This window comes from Mycetomoellerius zeteki, unplaced genomic scaffold (genome assembly GCF_001594055.1).
Source record: "Mycetomoellerius zeteki isolate Tzet28-1 unplaced genomic scaffold, Tzet1.0 scaffold73, whole genome shotgun sequence".
Taxonomy (NCBI): Eukaryota; Metazoa; Arthropoda; class Insecta; order Hymenoptera; family Formicidae; genus Mycetomoellerius; species Mycetomoellerius zeteki.
Genome location: NW_017257753.1, coordinates 2,162,340 through 2,180,620, shown reverse-complemented (window position 1 = coordinate 2,180,620; position 18,281 = coordinate 2,162,340). Strand labels below are relative to the sequence as shown.

At 32.1% G+C, this 18,281-nt stretch overlaps 1 protein-coding gene across 2 annotated transcripts; it reads left to right on the top strand.

The window, feature by feature from the left end:
- The first annotated feature begins 1,108 nt into the window (after positions 1–1,108).
- On the top strand, positions 1,109–17,078 carry Tg (transglutaminase). 2 transcript variants are annotated; one of them, XM_018458398.1, is made up of 11 exons: positions 1,109–1,520; positions 2,481–2,760; positions 11,637–11,986; positions 12,317–12,449; positions 13,277–13,506; positions 13,906–14,219; positions 14,758–15,027; positions 15,121–15,200; positions 15,495–15,639; positions 15,897–16,203; positions 16,358–17,078. In XM_018458398.1, exons 2-11 carry the CDS (start codon positions 2,664–2,666, stop codon positions 16,664–16,666), a joined length of 2,235 nt encoding a protein of 744 aa, XP_018313900.1. In that variant the 5' UTR covers positions 1,109–1,520; positions 2,481–2,663; the 3' UTR covers positions 16,667–17,078. The 2 variants fall into 2 exon arrangements, with proteins under 2 accessions (XP_018313900.1, XP_018313899.1); XM_018458397.1 differs by lacking the exons at positions 1,109–1,520; positions 2,481–2,760 and adding an exon at positions 9,490–9,719 and having other exon boundaries at positions 16,358–17,077.
- The last annotated feature ends 1,203 nt before the right edge of the window (positions 17,079–18,281 follow it).

Sequence of the window (18,281 nt, the reverse complement as noted above, 5' to 3'; positions counted from 1 at the left end):
ATATATCAAATTATTTCTTCCTCACATCGTTTATTATGTATATATATATATGTATATAATAAACGATGTGAGGAAGAAATATATATATAAAATCGTTAATTATGTGTATATTATTTTAAATTTTATACAATTTTGCGCGCGCGTATATCTCAACCTGTAAAAGAGGGATTCACATTTGGCAGACTTTCAAATTTTCTAATTTAATTTAAATTTTTCCTTAAATTATTTTTACTTAATTTTAATTCAACTTGACTTAACAAATTTCTTAATTTAAATAAAAAGAAAAAACAATAGGTCAAGGCTAGATCTTAGTGCTTAATAATATTTTTATATATAAATTCTACAATAAATACATTTTTCAGTTATATAAACTGCGCGTAGCTTTACTGTCGAACTTGAAATGCAATCATAAACTGAAATTGAAATAGTATCACAATTAAAGTAATCGTTGGTTTGATGACGATGCGATTAATGTTCTTTAAAACCTGTAAAGGATTTATTATACGAAAAATAATTGAAAGTTGTATTCAGAATTTACATATAAAAATATTATGTTCTAAGATCTATGCCCGTATTCATAGTTAGGCCTTATATTTAAGGCTTCCTTAAATTTATCTTCAGATGCTCTACGAATTATTTCATTGACTACTGAGCATCTAAAGATAAATTTAAGGAAATCTTAAGTACAAGGTCTGACTATGAATATGGGCCCTAATCTTGACTGCGCGTAGTAGAGATTGTCAGAGTAATATGATAAAATAAAATATTGCTTGATAAAGATATCTTTAATTCATAAATTTTTACTACGTAAATTTCTTTAGGATATTTTAAAAATATCTTTAAAACTTTATACACTATTTTTAATTCATTTAATTTCTTGAAAATAATCGTATCGACTATTAGTCTTATTCTTATCTTTGCTTTATTCATATAAGTAGTGTGATCTAGATTATCTTGTTATTCTCAATTTAATTTTTTATGATATTAACAAGCACAATAGTTATATTATTATATTCCAATGAATATTTCATTTCTCTAATAAAATCGATTTTTCTTAAAATGAAATTTTCCGTACGATCCAATTTTTCTGGATGAAGATTGATATTTAATCCTTGTAACGTTTTATAAACAACGCGGCGGTATAACATAGCAATTTACATAGTAAAAATACGTAGGAGCTGTGCAACGGAGTCATTAATGAGCGCAGCATCCACTTTACTATCTGAAGAGGCGTGTCTAAACAGTATTGCATAAAAGGTGCTACATTAGTATACATTCGTATATCATTACTGTTAAACCGTCTCTCCTAAAAGTTAATCGAAGACTGGCGGGAGATACTGTCGTTTGCTTCGCTGCTAATGACAGCTGATTTTCAGTGACAGTCGCTCGACAACTCAGCACGGAGGCTGACACGCTGTTTTAATCATCTCGTACACACGCGCTCGGGATGTGCACAGTGATGTGAGATCGTGCAAAGTCTCATTTATAAAAGAAAGATATCTTAGATTATTATTCCACAGGTATAGAATTATATTTCGAAGTTGTTTTAAAAGAAATTTTATAATTACGGGAAAATTTAAATGATATTAATATGTATGTGTTTATGAATAAATTTATATATCTATATTTTTTTTTACAAATATATATACATACATATTTGTAGAAAACTGACATATATATTTTAAAAATAAGAAAATTAATATATATATATATATTTTAATTCACTAAATATAAAAAATTTTATATACCATTTTTAATAAATTTTGTTGTAAATTACAAAAATATGATTTACGACAATTTTCTAATTTATTTTTAAGTAACAAAAACCTTAGTTATAACACCAGATACAAATTTAGACAAAGTTTGTTACAAATCTTTAGTAAAATTTATTGTTTATTAAAAGTAATTTATTAAAAGAGATAAATAATGTTATTAATTTATTATGTTTTAATTAGGACAAAATATAATTAAAATTATGTAGTAGAGACTGTCAAAGTAATATGATAAAATAAAATATTGCTTGATAAAGATATCTTTAATTCATAAATTTTTACTACGTAAATTTCTTTAGGATATTTTAAAAATATCTTTAAAACTTTATACACTATTTTTAATTCATTTAATTTCTTGAAAATGTCGTAATACTGTTTATAAGATAGATATTTCACAGTGTATACTGGATAAATTGTCGATTATGCAGTTAATAATTTATTTAAAATGTCTTTCATTAATTTATATGCTTACAAACGTCAATAAATTGTCTACGCTTTAAAGTGTGTTGCTTTAAACAATTCTCGCTCGTTCTTGATTAAAAAGTATTCAATGACCGATTTAGAATTAATCACATCTTCGATTCATTCGATTATATATTCAAACCAAAAGACATTTAGTTAAACTTACAAATAATAACTATTCACGCAATAATTATATCTACTTTAATTATTTCTAAGTTTACAAATTATAAAACTGTTTGTTTCTAGAGTTTCATGATCGGATGCGGAATCTTCGTAAATGCCACTCAAAAGAAACTTATAAGAAAATGATGAAAATTGAAATTAATGAACATTTTATCAGACATAATTTATAAAACATGGATTTATGATTGACGAGCAGTCTTGAGGATATAATTTTTGTACAAATAGCGTTTGTGTTCACGGCTAATTATGATAAAAAGGTGTTGCTCGTGCTCGTGTCTCTCCGGATTTAGGGCCGTGTTCAGGCCCCAACAAATCGGACCACGACCACCCTCTACTGCCCTCGGTAAGTTAATCCTATTTTTCAATTCTTAATCAATCCGACAATCAATAATGATAATTGAACATTACATAAAGATTATGGCACTTTAAAAAATATTTAAGATTGCACTGAAAAAAATTTACTAAATTTTAATAAATATTTGTTTAAATAGTATACTAACTAAACATTTACAGTAAATACATATTTACTCAATAAAAAATGATACATTTGATTAAATCGAATTAATGTTTCTTGTATCAAATAGATACAAGAATACACGTTCACATTTAGTAAACATTTAGTTAGTATTAGTAACTGTTCAAACAAATATTTATTAAAAAAATTTAATACATTGTTTTCTAGTATATTTCGTATTAATATTAATACCATAACAGTATTATATATTTGTACACGGAGTGTAGGAAAAAATTCTAATTATAATGCTATTATTAATGCTGATTAAAAAGTTCAGGAAGAAGGAGTAACTTTTCGAATAGATTACGTCCTTAATGTTTTCCCGAGGCGAGCTAAATATTCTTGCGGGATTATGATTATCTGCATATCTACCGAAAGTTTGGACTGCATTAAGAAAGAGGAGCTAAAAAATCGTAAGAGAGATAAGAATATTATTCCTCCTTCGTTCCGAACAGCTATTGCGTGCTCGCTTTTAGTACGTGAGTCAATAAATTTTTACAGATCTCTTCGATTTCTCGTCTCACATTACCGAGAAGTGACGAACGATATATTTACGGATATCAAAAGTGAAGTAATTACACATCTACTATTATTAGCACGATATTTGTAATTATTGAAAGCCTATATAATTATTTATCCGATTGCTTTAATCGTCTGTATACGTAATAACTAATTGTGAGAATCAAAATGCCTCTATTGTACACAATGATATAATTTTGCTTATTTCATTTTCATTATATTTTTTTTGTAATTTTTTTTTTGTTGTATACAATCATATATATTTTCTCCTTTTTATTTTATTTTTTCTTCATTCTCTTTTGTTTTTTAGTATTAATTTAATTTCAAAATGTTGTACAATATATTAAAATTATATATGTAATTTCAGCTTGAGAGAATGCTAAAATACCTACATAGATAATAAATAGTGAATCTGTCTAAATTTATCTATATTATATTTGTTTAGAAACCGCAGGATAATGTAAAAATTCAGTATTTCTATGAAAACACGACATTATTTTCTTTAATCAACAATTGAATTTGTCAGGCCGAGTGATCTTTTTGTTGTGTCTTACTCGAGCAAATGCGATATCATTCTGCAAAATTCGTGAGCGAATGAATCTCGATATCGAGATGTATCTAGTCTGACACCAAGTAGTCAATTGACCCCTTTGAGGGCAGAGTTCGGTGTGCGCGGGCGAGGTGAAAATTAATAAAACAGATAAGATATAGGCGAACGTCGGTGATGTATGTAAGAATCACGCGAGCGTAAAATAATGCGACCTGTATTGTACGCCTAATAAGTAAATTATAAACAGAGGCACGTGCGAGAAGTGCCCCTTCGAGGTGCACATAATACAGTGAGATGCATCGTTTAGAGTGTTACAAATTTTTCACATAAATGAATGATGCAAATCATCGCGAAGTTTTTTAACACCGGATTTCTTCAATTCTTCGATTTTACAATGTCCATAAATCTTATTTAAAATTATTTTGAATTATGAATCATTATCATTAATTTAGATAATTATAATTATATATATTATATTTTATTATTTCTTAGAAAATTTTTGAAGTTATATATTTTGTTTTCTTCATATATGAACACGCTAGATGTCAAGAGGATTATGTGATTTTTTGAAGATATATTGTATTTTTTCAAATATTATAAACAGGTTATTAAGTATAGAGGATTACATTAACCAAAATATACAAATAATTAAATTAGTTTTTCAGAACAATTAGTTTTACGCTTGATTAACTTTCGTTTGTTTAAATCTCTTAAAATAAATTAATATACAAATTTTCTTGTTTTTTCTTTGCTTTGAAAATCATTTCTTTTTTACAAACACGGGATAAGAGGATTAATCAGAACATCAATCAATCAAATTGAGCATGTTTTTAAATTTACTAGAATACGTTGTAAAAAAAACTTGAATACATCAGGAAAGAGTTGAACAACCGAATCGTGCTATATCAATTTCATTTCAGTCAAGAAACGAAGTACTTTTCCGGCATATCCTAAAGCCTATTTTCAGAATATTGATCAGGGACGATATATATTGCTATGTTTATAAGTTTTATGTGTAAAAACGAGTGTTTAGTCAACGATTTTGGTTGCGATAAAAATTACAAGGAACAGTTGACGCTAGTTTATATGTAACGTATGATGTCACCATTCGAGAAGAAAAAAAATCCCAAGATAATTTGATACGTAGGCGATGATTTTATTATCGCGAATTACAGCAATTGAACGATTGAGATGAGTGATCAAATGATTGACATAACATAAAAGTATTTATTATCATATGCTCGAGTCAAGTATCACCGATTATATCGTCTATTACACAATATTGATTTTTAAATCGGAAAATACAAAATTAAAAAAATTAAAAATATAGATATATTCATATTTATATTCAAATATTCAGTATTTTTACTATCTGCAAGTTTTCGTTTTTGCTTGAGTTAGAAAAATATTTTGCTCTCCCCAATAATTCGATAAAATTTTCTCGAAAAACATAAAAGGACATATTAAATTATTGTACATTTTCTCAACACAGAACTTCTACATTCTGATAAGCGGTCGTATGATTTGCTAATAAACACGAATTTAATCGATACAAAGCGTGATTTGTTCGCTCAAGCATGCTCGATGTATCGCGTGTTCTCCGTTTGAGAAAATAAACTCAGCCAGATGGGAAGTGTCAGCTTCCGTCTCTCCTGTGAGGCGTCGGCCTTCATTATAATCATATGAATTTAAAAACAGCGGTATTATTCATTAGATATTGTCTCACGAGTGCTGTTTATCATGTATCGAAGATATATGTATACAGATAATCTAATATGCGCACATATAGAATCTGCTAACTTTCTTGAAAAAAGAATACATATATTATAATATATATTATATTATTTAACTGTTAAATAACAAAAAAAGAATCACACAAATTTTGCGTATTTTATTTATAGAATTTCTATAACCTTACTTGTCAAAAATGTCAAAATGGGATCTTGAACTCGCGCGTCAATGGCTTCATTCATCGCCACGAATGAAAGTGAAATTACGCAAGCGACGCATCGTGACCGCTAAACGGTGACGTCATTTTCGCCGATATAGAATCGTGTTTGTTATCGCTAACTTTCTTCGAATATTCATGAAAATATTCATGAACAAACTAGATATATTTAAACTGTCGACTATAAACTCTTATCAAAGAATATTTTACATCGCATTCTAGGTTTCTTCAAATTCAAGAATCAAGAAAAAGTAGTGTGCAGTATATAATAGTTGTTTATCACTATTCTCTAAAAAAAATTATAAACCGAATTATGGGCTGATTTCACTATCTTCGATTAGCCATTTTGATTGGATGATTCATTTAAAAATTGTTAAACACAAAATTTAAAAAATTAAAATTTTATAATATATATAATTAAAATAATTATGGAATTATATAGATTAGGGATAAAAAGTTTTACAATTCTTAAATGTAATTCTAACAATTCTTAAATGTAATCGATCGATTAAGCTAATCAAAGATGGTGAAACTGGCCTAATAGTTTACATTCTATTACGTTAAGTGCCGTGGGAGATACAATTTCACAAAATTCTTCGGTGTTTTCCTTCGTAAACTGACCGGAAGATTAGTCACGAAAGCTTCGCTGAATCGTGCTTTCATGATTACCCATTGGAGACTCTCATCAGGCATTTTCTTCATTAAGTCACGCTCTTTCAGATAACTTTCTTCGTTGACTCATCCTGTTCTATGTAAATTGTTCATCACGTGTATATGTTTTTGGTATTTGTATTTTTTTTTCTTCTCATTCAGTCTCCCAGTTACGGAAATTTACATGTCATTATCGCGTAGACGGTGCTTCTTCTGACTGCGAGCGATCATTAAGACATCCCGACGTCTATCTATAACTAAAACAACAAGTTTCTCGTTGACAGACATTTCACTTGCGACATGTTTTCTTGCGCAAGACATGCGATCCCGACAGGAATTCTAATTTTATCATTCAGAAAGAATCGACGTAGAAAATGCATCGGAAAACTGCATCGAGCGTCCTTCTGAGTCTTAATTATTCACGTTCTATCGCGTTCGTAGCATAAAAAAAATGCAATTTGCGTTTTGTAAAAACAGTTAAACTTTATTTTTTTCATTTAGTTTCAAGTTCAGTTTTAGGATCCAGTTTTTTTTTAAATATTATCAGAAGGTTAATTATAAATTAATTTAAATTTTAAATTAATTAACAATTAAAATATTACCTAATTTTAAATTAACTAAAAAAGAAAATTGACCGAAGGTAAACAATTTCAATTTAAAACGCCCTATATGGTCGTCCTATATAGATTTCTTATTTTTGTAATAATACTTACACATGTCCATGATACATATCATGTGATGTATTATCCCGTGACTGAGTCATTTGAACACCATCATTTTCGTATTCAGACCGATGAAGTAAGCTGATTACAATGACAAATGGAGCGCGTATTGTTATACGCAGATTGAATAACGCGACAAGAGTAACGTAGTCATTTGCTATCTTATTAAAATTGTGTGCTGAAATATGATGTAATAATATTTCTATTTAAAAGTTAAAATGTTCTAAAAATGTTTCCGCTTAATTGAAATATCTCCACTTCTATTGATATCTCGTTTGTCTTCAAACAATACTCTGCAGTAATATAATTCAAGTCTTAAGCAACATGTTATAGTCGACTTACACAGGCAAAAAGTATATGACGCAGATCAATTGTTTTTAATGATAGTGTATTGGAACGAGGAGTAGTATAATGAATTAAAAGCTATCGCGCTGTCATATAAAGTTGATTATACAAAATTTGGAAGCCATTCTCTCACGCATTGAGAATTATCGGTGTCATTGAAAGTTATCATTGAAAACTATAACGAGAAGGACACTTTTTTAAATTGTCCGCGTCGCAGATCGCCCCGACTAATACAGAGCACTACCTTGTCTTTCCGTAAACGGTAAAACTTGGTTTCTCTAGTTGACCTGAAATTCTGTAAATCGTCGGTTTCACCGAATCGAATTGTATCACATCAATCGAAATGGAAATTACAAGTCGGCAATGATAAAGTGATTTCTTCTTACATGTGTTCTTGAAGAGAAACGAGCCTGTTACGTCGAACAACTGATTGTAGGTTGAACAAAGATCCGATAATGAGAAACGTGCTATTTCACAGAGATAGTGAAGTTTAATTACCGCTTCTGTTATTTAAATGCGAGAATCTTGTACGATTGCATGTTTTATAACATACATTCCAGGGTAATGATCGATGTTTTTTTCTAATCATTAATCACCGAGATACATATCGTTCTAACTTGTGGGATATTTCTATCTAAGGAATCGATTGTTTTATGTAGATTTCGAAAACGACCATGTCGCATTTCTTTAAATCGTAGTGGGTTTTAATGATTTTTCTTTAATTGATATAATTAATGAATGTAGGTTTATGCTATTAAATTGATTGCATAGACGCGCAATCCGTAAATTACAAAATGCCGTCCGCATCGATCTTTGTAAAATATAATTGTTACAGTTTTTTTGCAAAACTTTATCTCAAGAAAGAAAAGAAAAAATTTAAAGAGATTCTAAATAAAAAAGTTAAATTTGTAAAATTTAAAGAAGATAAATCTTTAAATTTAGGATTATAAGGTAATAAAGGATAAAAAGTGGAAATATAATTGTGTTTAACATTTGAAGTGTTACGTTGCTGAAATCATCGAATCATCCAGTTGCTGTTATCGTAGAAGGGAATAATTGCTTTTATATTTACAATTCGTAAGTTATAAATATATCCCCGGATTAGTTGTGAGAACAGTATAAGTGTTAAGAATAACGACAATATGATTTTTCAAAATTGAATCTCTGAGATATTAAAAATAAGAGTATACATTTTTTATTACAATTGATGAATTTCTATAATTATGCCATTATAGATTTCGAATAAATCTCTATATATTATATTTTCAATAAAAATTATCTAATGTTATATATTGCGTGAGACATATAATATATGATACGTTTTAATAATTATTATATATGTAAATATAATATATTTTAATAATAATTTTACTCTTTCTGTAATCTAATTATAACGATCCGAATCTTTAGCTTGTAAAATAAAATTTTGCATTCATTTTATTGTCATAAATTTTAATAAATATGCTAATAATAAACAATTTCCATCCCTAAATTTTAATACATTATATAAAAATTCTAAAAAGTAGTATTGTACCAATTTCATAATACAAAACCAATTTTATAGTAAGGAGCAAGTTTTGTTTCCTTTTAAAATGTCTTCTAATTAGACATTGTTCAAGAAACTCAAGAGAATAGACTTTAATCAAGATGTATGATAACTCAGTTGTAATTATAAATCGCCGACTAATTTATGGGAACGAAAAGTGGGTGACTCCTACTGACAGCGGGTGTCACCGATGACGCCATGTATGGTCGCGCATGTCGTTGCAGCACGTACGTCCTTGAAATTGCTCTTAGAAGCGACCCACCTCAACTGCAGCGACCCACCTCAGTTACATATTCTTCCTTCCTCCTCGTCGTGGCTGCAGGTTCTTCAGTCATTCGACGAACTCGCGTCCGACGCGTTCCTCATCCATGTATCCAGCTTTTCGTTCGTATCCGCAGCCGGGACATCCGGTGCACCCGGACCGTCGCGGGATGTTTTACAGATTCTACGATCGCTACCGGATATTCAACGACCGGCGTACCCGACCATTTCCGTTCAGATTCTATTGTGAGTCTCTCGCGGATTATAAAGGATATAATCTTATAGAAAATGAAGTTGAACGCATTTGCGAATTTTGCAGTTTTACATTACTGAAATTTCGGGAACGCGTGATCGTTGCTATTTGGAATACTCGTAAGATAGTGTAGCTTTTGAGCTACAACATTCTACCTTCGTTGAAAAAAGAAAAACAGAGGTATATACGAAGTTTTTTTGTTCCCACGTCATTTTCGCAGTTTTATTGTCTTTTATAATATTTCGTATATAATTTCCATATAGTAGCTTATAATCGTGTTAGTCTACATACATTTCAAAAACACACTGAGAAGATCATTCTAATCAGGAGATACGATAGTCTCGGCGTTAAGCCAAACGCATCGACACTACCGTTTAACTAACAAGAAGTTATATAAATAAATAAAACGAATTTTGATCATATAAATCAGATTTCTGGTTTACAATTGAATTTTTGTTATCTCTAGAATATTTGGTAACTTTAACTATAAGTATCTAATTTATACCTTTCTGACTGAATTTACCAGAATTTCAATTAATGCAACAGGATCTTTTTCCAGTGCACTTTTATTATGCAATTCAAACCCAAGCCATCGATTGAGCCTACTTACAACTTGATCAATTCAGCTGTTATTGAGAACCGATAATCTCGGGTGTTCGCAAGTCGATTGCTCGTATATATACATGATCTCGAGAGTCTATCCATTGACTTGACATCAGAGATACTCGTGTTTCTTGATATCGCTAAGATCGCATGCTTCGAAATATATTTTATTGTTATTCTCTAAGTTTTTTGGAAATTTGCTTTGTCACATTACTTCTATTCTTCTTCTTCTCCTATGTATCTTAATATATAAATTTTTTCATCTGGGAGAGAGTGTCGCTACCCGTATTTCGTCTATCTTATAACTTGCCTATTACTTCTATTCTTCTTCTTCTCCTATGTATTTTAATATATAAATTTTTTCCATCTGGGAGAGAGTGTCGCTACTCGTATTTCGTCTATCTTATCACTTGTCTGAAACGTGATTCTCTAATAGAATATGGTTTCTTTTGGTTTAACGTTTCACGAAAATAATTATTCTCTCTTATCGTTCGTTTTATATTTCGGCGCGTTCGATTGTCTAGATTTTTGCTTCGTCGATCTCTCGTCATTGTTCGTCTTGTTCATCTTTTGTGCAGTTATGATGCTTTTCCGTGAGCCGTTAGTTTTCGTGGATTCCATTCTCTGTGGCGAGGAAGAAGACTAACTGATGTTTCTGGAATATTTTTTGGCGGGATTCATCGCTGAGGACGAAAACTTCCTTGTGTCAGTGTCGAATGAAGAGAAACTAGAGCCTTAGAGTTCGTCTTCAAGTAGCCCTTTGACTTTAGTTAAAGAATTAGCTATTTTTAAAAAAATTGCCTATGAATCTTCTATAATAAATAAACATGCCCTACTAGGTCTAAAAACAATTGGATGTTCTCGACCTTCTTCGTGGTCAAAAAATTTTGTATGGTTTGGACAGATTTAGCAAAATCTTATTTTTCGTTATTATTGTATATGCCTTCGATGTTTAAATTACTTTCTTTCGTAGGAGAATTCGCATTCTTCAACCATGTAATTCTCGATTATTGAAGATACTTCTACAACTAATCAATGGTGCCATTTTATTCCAAGACTTTACAAACATTCGTGATTTAATTGTTATCTGATGCTGTTATCTTCATCGGGATAGAAATTGTAATTTTTAGCTTTCTATTAGTAATTTTCTTGTATAATTGTACCTAATTGTTTGTAATCCTTAATCATTTCAGTAAAAAGTTATTCCATGACGTCTACAGACGTCACAGACATTCAGAGTCTTCTTAGTCCATGACGTCTATAGGCGTCATAGATATACAAGGAGTTAAGAACGTTGTCATTCGCAGGGGAGGATTTCGGCGTTCCAGTATTAACAATCCACAATGTAGACCTTCGCATCGAAGAGAATGGCGAGAATCATCGTACATCCAGATATGAGCTGATGACCCGTCAGGATGACAGAGCAAGACTCGTCGTAAGACGTGGTCAGGAATTTTATTTGCACCTCAATCTATCTCGGGATTATAGTTCTTCTATCGATGGTGTTTCTATCGTGTTCACTCTGGACGGCGTCGAGAAGCCGCAATATGGACACGGGACATTGGTGGCAACTGCCTTGCTTCACCCCGGAGAGATTTCGGAAGCCGCCTGGCAGACCACTATAGATGCCAGAGGACAAAATTTCTTGAGAATAAAGGCGAGTAAAGGAGTTGAAATGCGAGATCTTGTGAGAACTTTTGCTATTGAAAATTTGATTTTAATTAGACTTAACACGCTTGACAAATTTGTAATTTTAATATGAAACAGTTTTGTAATTACGTTAGAATTAATGTTCCATTCTTAAAATAAAATAAACTTAAAATAATTGAATTCGTATATTGAATTATCGGTGTCTCGTGAATTGCAATATTAAAATCGTCGACATTCGTCTTAATTAATTTATTGGAAACGTTGAACGTATGCATATGAAACTAGGGAAGAATTAAGATGGATAAGGCTCCTTATTAAAGAAATCTGTTCTATTTAGGTTGTGACATCTGCAAACGCAATTATAGGTAGGTGGAAAATGGATATCGATACTAAGAACAAAGAATCTGAAGGTGCTGTCAGTTACACGATGGATCAGCCATTTTACTTGATCTGTAATCCATGGTGCAGAGGTATGTGTTTGCAAATATTCTAATCTTTCCAACAAAGATTAGATAACTAATAATGGACATTTTATAAATTAATATTCTTAATCCAAGCACGCGTAGGGAAGCTGAAGATTATAAAAGAGGGTCACACTGAAAGTAATGAACAACAATTTTTTATAAATTAGTACTTTTTTGTTATTGAAAAATCAAGGATCATTTTAATCTTAACAGACGTTTTTGCTACATAATCCCATTTTTTTACACATTTTTCCCATCGGTCTGAAAGTCAATATTTTTTTGTGATGTATTTCAGCCGCTCAAAAATAGTAACGGCACTGTCTTGTGGACTACCTCCGTATTATTATAATTGTGACAACGTCATTTACATATCTGTTTATATCTTACATCATAAAATGGAGTTCTATCCCAAGAAAATATATAAACTTCCAGAATGGCGGAAAAAATATATACGAAAAAATCAAGATAGAAAAATAAAAAAAGTGTAGATTAAAATGATGTACCTATACTTGTTTTTCAATAACAGAATATTCTAATTTTTTTTTTTATAAACAACTGTTGCTCATTACGATCTTCGTATTTTAACACGTCGCATATGACACACCAATTCTTATGAAAGCTCAACGTCACACATGTATGACACATAATGTTACATGTTCAATTTGCCTATTTATTATTACACTTACATGTGTATAAGTGGAAACGTGCAGCATATTGTGTATCACTACTAAAAATAAGTATAGTTTCTAACGATCGGTTTTCCAACCGCACGGGGGTAGCGCATGTGTTAGTATTGTTAATTCCGAGTTTTACAGAGTATTTCCACTTTTCAGACGACGTAATATATTTGGATGATGAGGCTGAACGTCAAGAGTACGTGATGGCAGAGGATGGTTTAATCTGGCGTGGCAGTCACAACCGTTTGCGGCCCACCGTGTGGAAATACGCACAATTCGAACGGGATATCTTAGATTGCGCCTTGCATCTAATGAACTATGTCGGCAAGGTCCGCGTCTCTGGCAGGAATGACCCGGTTATCATAACACGCTGTTTATCTGCTGCGGTAAGCCATAATCGGGGAAAAGAATTTTCCCCGCAAAATTAACTCGTATTTCGAAAAGATATTTAAAGTACACAGAAAGAACAATGTTATTGAAGTATCTAAAAATTTAGATAAATATAGATCTGAAAATAATGTTGTTGGATCATTAAAATATTGTGTAAAAAAATTATGTAGGAAACTCAAGCATGATGAGCAATACTACAAAAAATTTTGACATTCTAGCAATCACTTTGAGCGTTACATAATTATTTTGATAGTTACAAACAAAACCCAACAAAATTATTTTCAGATCTGTAGCTATCTAAATTTTTAGATACTTCAGTCAAACCATTCTTTTCATATACTTCTTTCTTTAGTGTACGAGTGAAGTTTCGGTTGCTAAATGGTATCGGTTTCTAGGTGAACTCTCCTGACGACAACGGGGCGGTGCTGGGAAATTGGTCGGACGATTACGGGGGCGGTACACCACCTACGAGATGGATGGGTTCGCAAAAAATACTTCAGCAGTATTACAAGACGAAGAAACCGGTCAAGTACGGACAGTGCTGGGTTTTCTCCGGTGTGTTGGCGACGATTTGTCGTACTCTTGGTATACCCTGTCGAGTGGTGACCAACTATTCAAGTGCGCATGATACTCAGGGCAGCTTGACCGTGGACTATTTCGTGAATGCGGAAGGCAAGATCATGGAGGAGCTCAACAGTGATTCTATATGGTAATTTGAAGGCGAACAACGTTCAACTTTTGCTTGCAAGTCATCATCAAATGTAATAAGAATCAAAACAAAAATAATGACAATAATGAGTGAAAATCGACGGAGAAATGATCAATACAAATATATAAAGAAGATTATATTCGGTCAAGACATCTCTTGGTATCCAATATTTTTGTGTAAATTTTTACAATTTCTAGTTCAAGCAAATTGTGTATCGATTATTTACTGGTCTTGAAATACAGTCTTAAACTGAAGCCGGAATACATAATATTACAAATTAAATCGACAAGTAATTTAATAGTACCACAATGCTATCTTTAAAACACTATAAATTTATTATAAAAAATATTATTTCAGCCGGAATTCAAATCTGAATCTCTCTCATTCATGAAAAATAAAAGAAACGTGAAATGCATATAAAGTGATTGATTTTATTGCTTGATATTGCAGCTATTTCATTTAAATTGACGATTTTCAATAAAAATTAGGAAACGTCGATGGCAATAGATAACGGAACAATCGATTTTTGTCGTGGTAGGAATTTCCACGTCTGGAACGAAGTATGGATGAAGCGACTGGATTTGTCGCCAGATTGTTCAGGGTGGCAGATGATCGATGCTACTCCTCAAGAACTGAGTGAGGGCGCGTATCGTTGCGGACCGGCGTCGGTGGTCGCCGTGAAGAAAGGGGAAGTCTTACGTCCCTACGACAATGCGTTCCTCTTCGCCGAGGTGAACGCCGATAAAGTCTACTGGCGTTACAACGGGCCTACACAGCCATTGAAATTAGTTCGCAAGGATATGTATGGGTACGTATGACGAATTATCTGTACTGCCAATTGTCGTTGAGATTATTAGAATAACTGATTGCATTAAATAATTAAACGATGACGATTTCGCAGCATCGGTCAATTGATCAGTACGAAAGCGGTTGGTAGATGGGCAAGAGAGGACATCACTCACACTTACAAGTATCCAGAAAGTAAGTAGAATTTAACAGAAAATATTGAGTCAGATTGTCGCTTAAGGATCATTTAGAAAATAAAATTTTTAATATTTATAACAAAAATAAGGATCTTGTTATTTTATCGATCACTATTTTATTTGAATTCTCATAGTATTGTGACCAATTCATCTAATTCTGAAATATTTATTTAATATAATAACTAATTTATTTAATATTATATTCAATATAATACTAAATACATATAATATATATTAGTTTCAATATAAAGCTAATTATAAGACTAATAATAGTCATTTTTTATTCCAATAGAATCCGATGAAGAACGTGCTGCCATGCTGAAGGCGCTGCGCCAAAGTGAGTCTTTATTTAGTCGTTATTATCTCAATGAGGAGTTCAACGACGTCATGTTCACTTTCGAACTGCGCGATGACATCATAATTGGGCAGCCATTCAGGTATTTACTTTGATTGAATTACTATTCCTGCAAATATTCTTTAAATAATGATTGTTTAATCCAATTGTGACAATTGTACGTCAAAATAATACTTGATAATATATAGCATTGTTAATATAACATATAAGAATATTACATAGAATTCTTCAAATTCGTTTTTTTTAATTTAGGCGTTTAATATAAACGCCCTTATCTGCTTTTTATAAAATTTTGTTCCACTGCGATACTCATTAAGAGTCTTCCTTATTTTCCGGTAGCGTCGTATTACTAATAAAAAATCGGCATTCGACATTGGAGTACCGTGTGTCCGTAATTCTGAGGGTGGAAACTGTGTTGTACATCGGCCGAGTAGGCGATCCGGTGAAGAGATTGCACATCGACAGACTGGTTCGACCAGGGGTACTCGAGGAAATTCGCATGGACGTTTCCTGGGAGGAGTACAGCCCGAGATTGTTAGATCAATGCACTTTCAACATTTCCTGCTTAGCCACCGTGAAGGATACAAACTTCGAGTATTTCGCGCAGGACGACTTCCGTGTTAGGAAACCCGACATTAAAATCACGGTAATTATCAGGATACGCGTAACCAACATTTGTAAGTAATAAAAGTAAAAGAGAAAAAATAGAGGGTAAGTAGATATGATAAATAGATATGATAAGTAGATGTGATAAGTAGATATGATAAATTTTACATTAAAAATCAAATTTCCTCATTTAGTTGTATAACGACGCGGTTGTCGGTCAGACTCTCCACGCTTCGGCCAAGTTCCGCAATCCATTGCCGATTCCTTTGAGGAAAGGTAGGTTTCTTATCGAAGGGCCTGGTCTGGATGAACAATTGAAGCTGAAGCTATTGGAACCTGTCGAGGTGGATGCAGACGCTGAATGTAGTTTCTCCATGATGCCGAAGTTAGAAGGACAAGCCAGGATAGCGGCGAAGTTTTATTCAAGAGAATTAGAGGACGTCGATGGACATTCAAACAATTTTATAGTCACATCGGCGAAGATAATCAATAATTCTGAGTGATCGCAATACTTTTTATGATATTTTAGCGAATAATGTCGCGTGTCGTGTTTTTCATATTTTTATAGTCGATTCATACTGTTACGTCCAAGCCCCAGATTTTTCATTTCAAAAGGGAAATTAAAAGGGGTTAAAGAGAAAACATAAATGGACGTTTCAGAAACCATGCCAGTGGATTAATACTCCATCGCGCATACTATGACTTGAATTCATTTCGACTGGATTTCAGAACACTTGCCTGTATCGCGGACGAACACAATAACACCATTTAAAACAGTGTGTTCGTCGGTTCTTATTTAGGCCACGGAAATTAATCCCTATGATCTGGGATTGATTTCCATCGTTCGGGGAAAAGAGAATGAAAGACAAGATTTAATAAATTAAATTAAATTATTCAAATAAAACTAAATAATTGAAGGTTTATTCTAAAAACCATTAGCCTATCGACAACTCGATTTTCCATCTGACATTTTAAATTTCTGTTCAAAGAGGATTGAAATCGCCACTCAATTCACTTGTGTTATCTCAATTCTCACGGGTTGTCTGCGTCGATTCTTGTTGTTCATTTTGACAAATTCTGACGATGTTAATATTTCTATGAAAGAAAAGAATCATGAAGTCTTCAGGGTTTAACATATACCTTTATAGATTTGTATCTATTTTTATTAAGTGTTATAATAACCAAAATTTATTTACTACTATCGTTACGTACAGAGATTGGACCATCTTCAGCATACAATCGTCGTAGAGTCATGATAAAAAATTAGTACTTAGATTCAGGGAGAAATGGGAGGCTTTTGAAAAGTTGTGTTAATCCTTATGATTGCATAGCCAGAAAGGAGTAAATATAATAATAATTTTTCGATGCGATAGGAATAGCATAATTATTATAAAATTGGAATTCGCTAATTATATAATTGCTCGATGCCAAAAAATTAAAAGTAAATATAATAGCTTGCACGAAGTATGTGTATAGATGTGTGTGTGTGTGTGTGTGTGATGTGTATGTTCCAAATATATTGAATTAGCTATGCTGAGACATAATCAAAATTATTCTTGATAATGTATTATCTTTTATTTATCTTTCATAATGGTCATCATTATTACCTATGTTGTCTTCGTGTTCATAGAATATAAAATCGCAACATTTATACATACGTTATTTTGTACGTAAAAAAAATAATCTGTGACTCATTTGATTGCGTTCACATTTATTTCTGTCTCGATTGCAACCTGACCTTCTCATTTCTCGATCAACCTTGATGATAATCATACATACTTTCGGGACAGTTGACGTTCGGTCTACCTTCGATGTCAGAGATCGTTTGAGAGCACATTTGTCTCCGTAAATTGCGAACCGTTTAACGGACGAGGATATCATTGAAATAACGACGGGGAATATCATCAATGTCGCGCATTTCGCGCAATCTCAGGAGAGAAAGATCCCGCCGCGGCCATACTGTCCTATTTCCTGTCGGATCGTATTGGCATTGCGGGCCCGATGACGAATGGCGGACGTTTAAAGCGAATGTCTGTTACTCTTAAGAAGCAACTGCACGAATGGGGTACCGGTCTGAGCCGCGGCTTCCGTGGTGAACACCAGTAAAAAATTCAATCG

Excerpts from the sequence above, each read along its gene's own strand:
- Tg (XM_018458397.1), top strand. The coding sequence starts at position 9,581 with ATGTATCCAGCTTTTCGTTCGTATCCGCAGCCGGGACATCCGGTGCAC. Across the intron at positions 9,720-11,636 it reads ATTTCCGTTCAGATTCTATT|GGGAGGATTTCGGCGTTCCA; the intron begins GTGAGTCTCTCG and ends TGTCATTCGCAG. Across the intron at positions 13,507-13,905 it reads CACGCTGTTTATCTGCTGCG|GTGAACTCTCCTGACGACAA; the intron begins GTAAGCCATAAT and ends ATCGGTTTCTAG.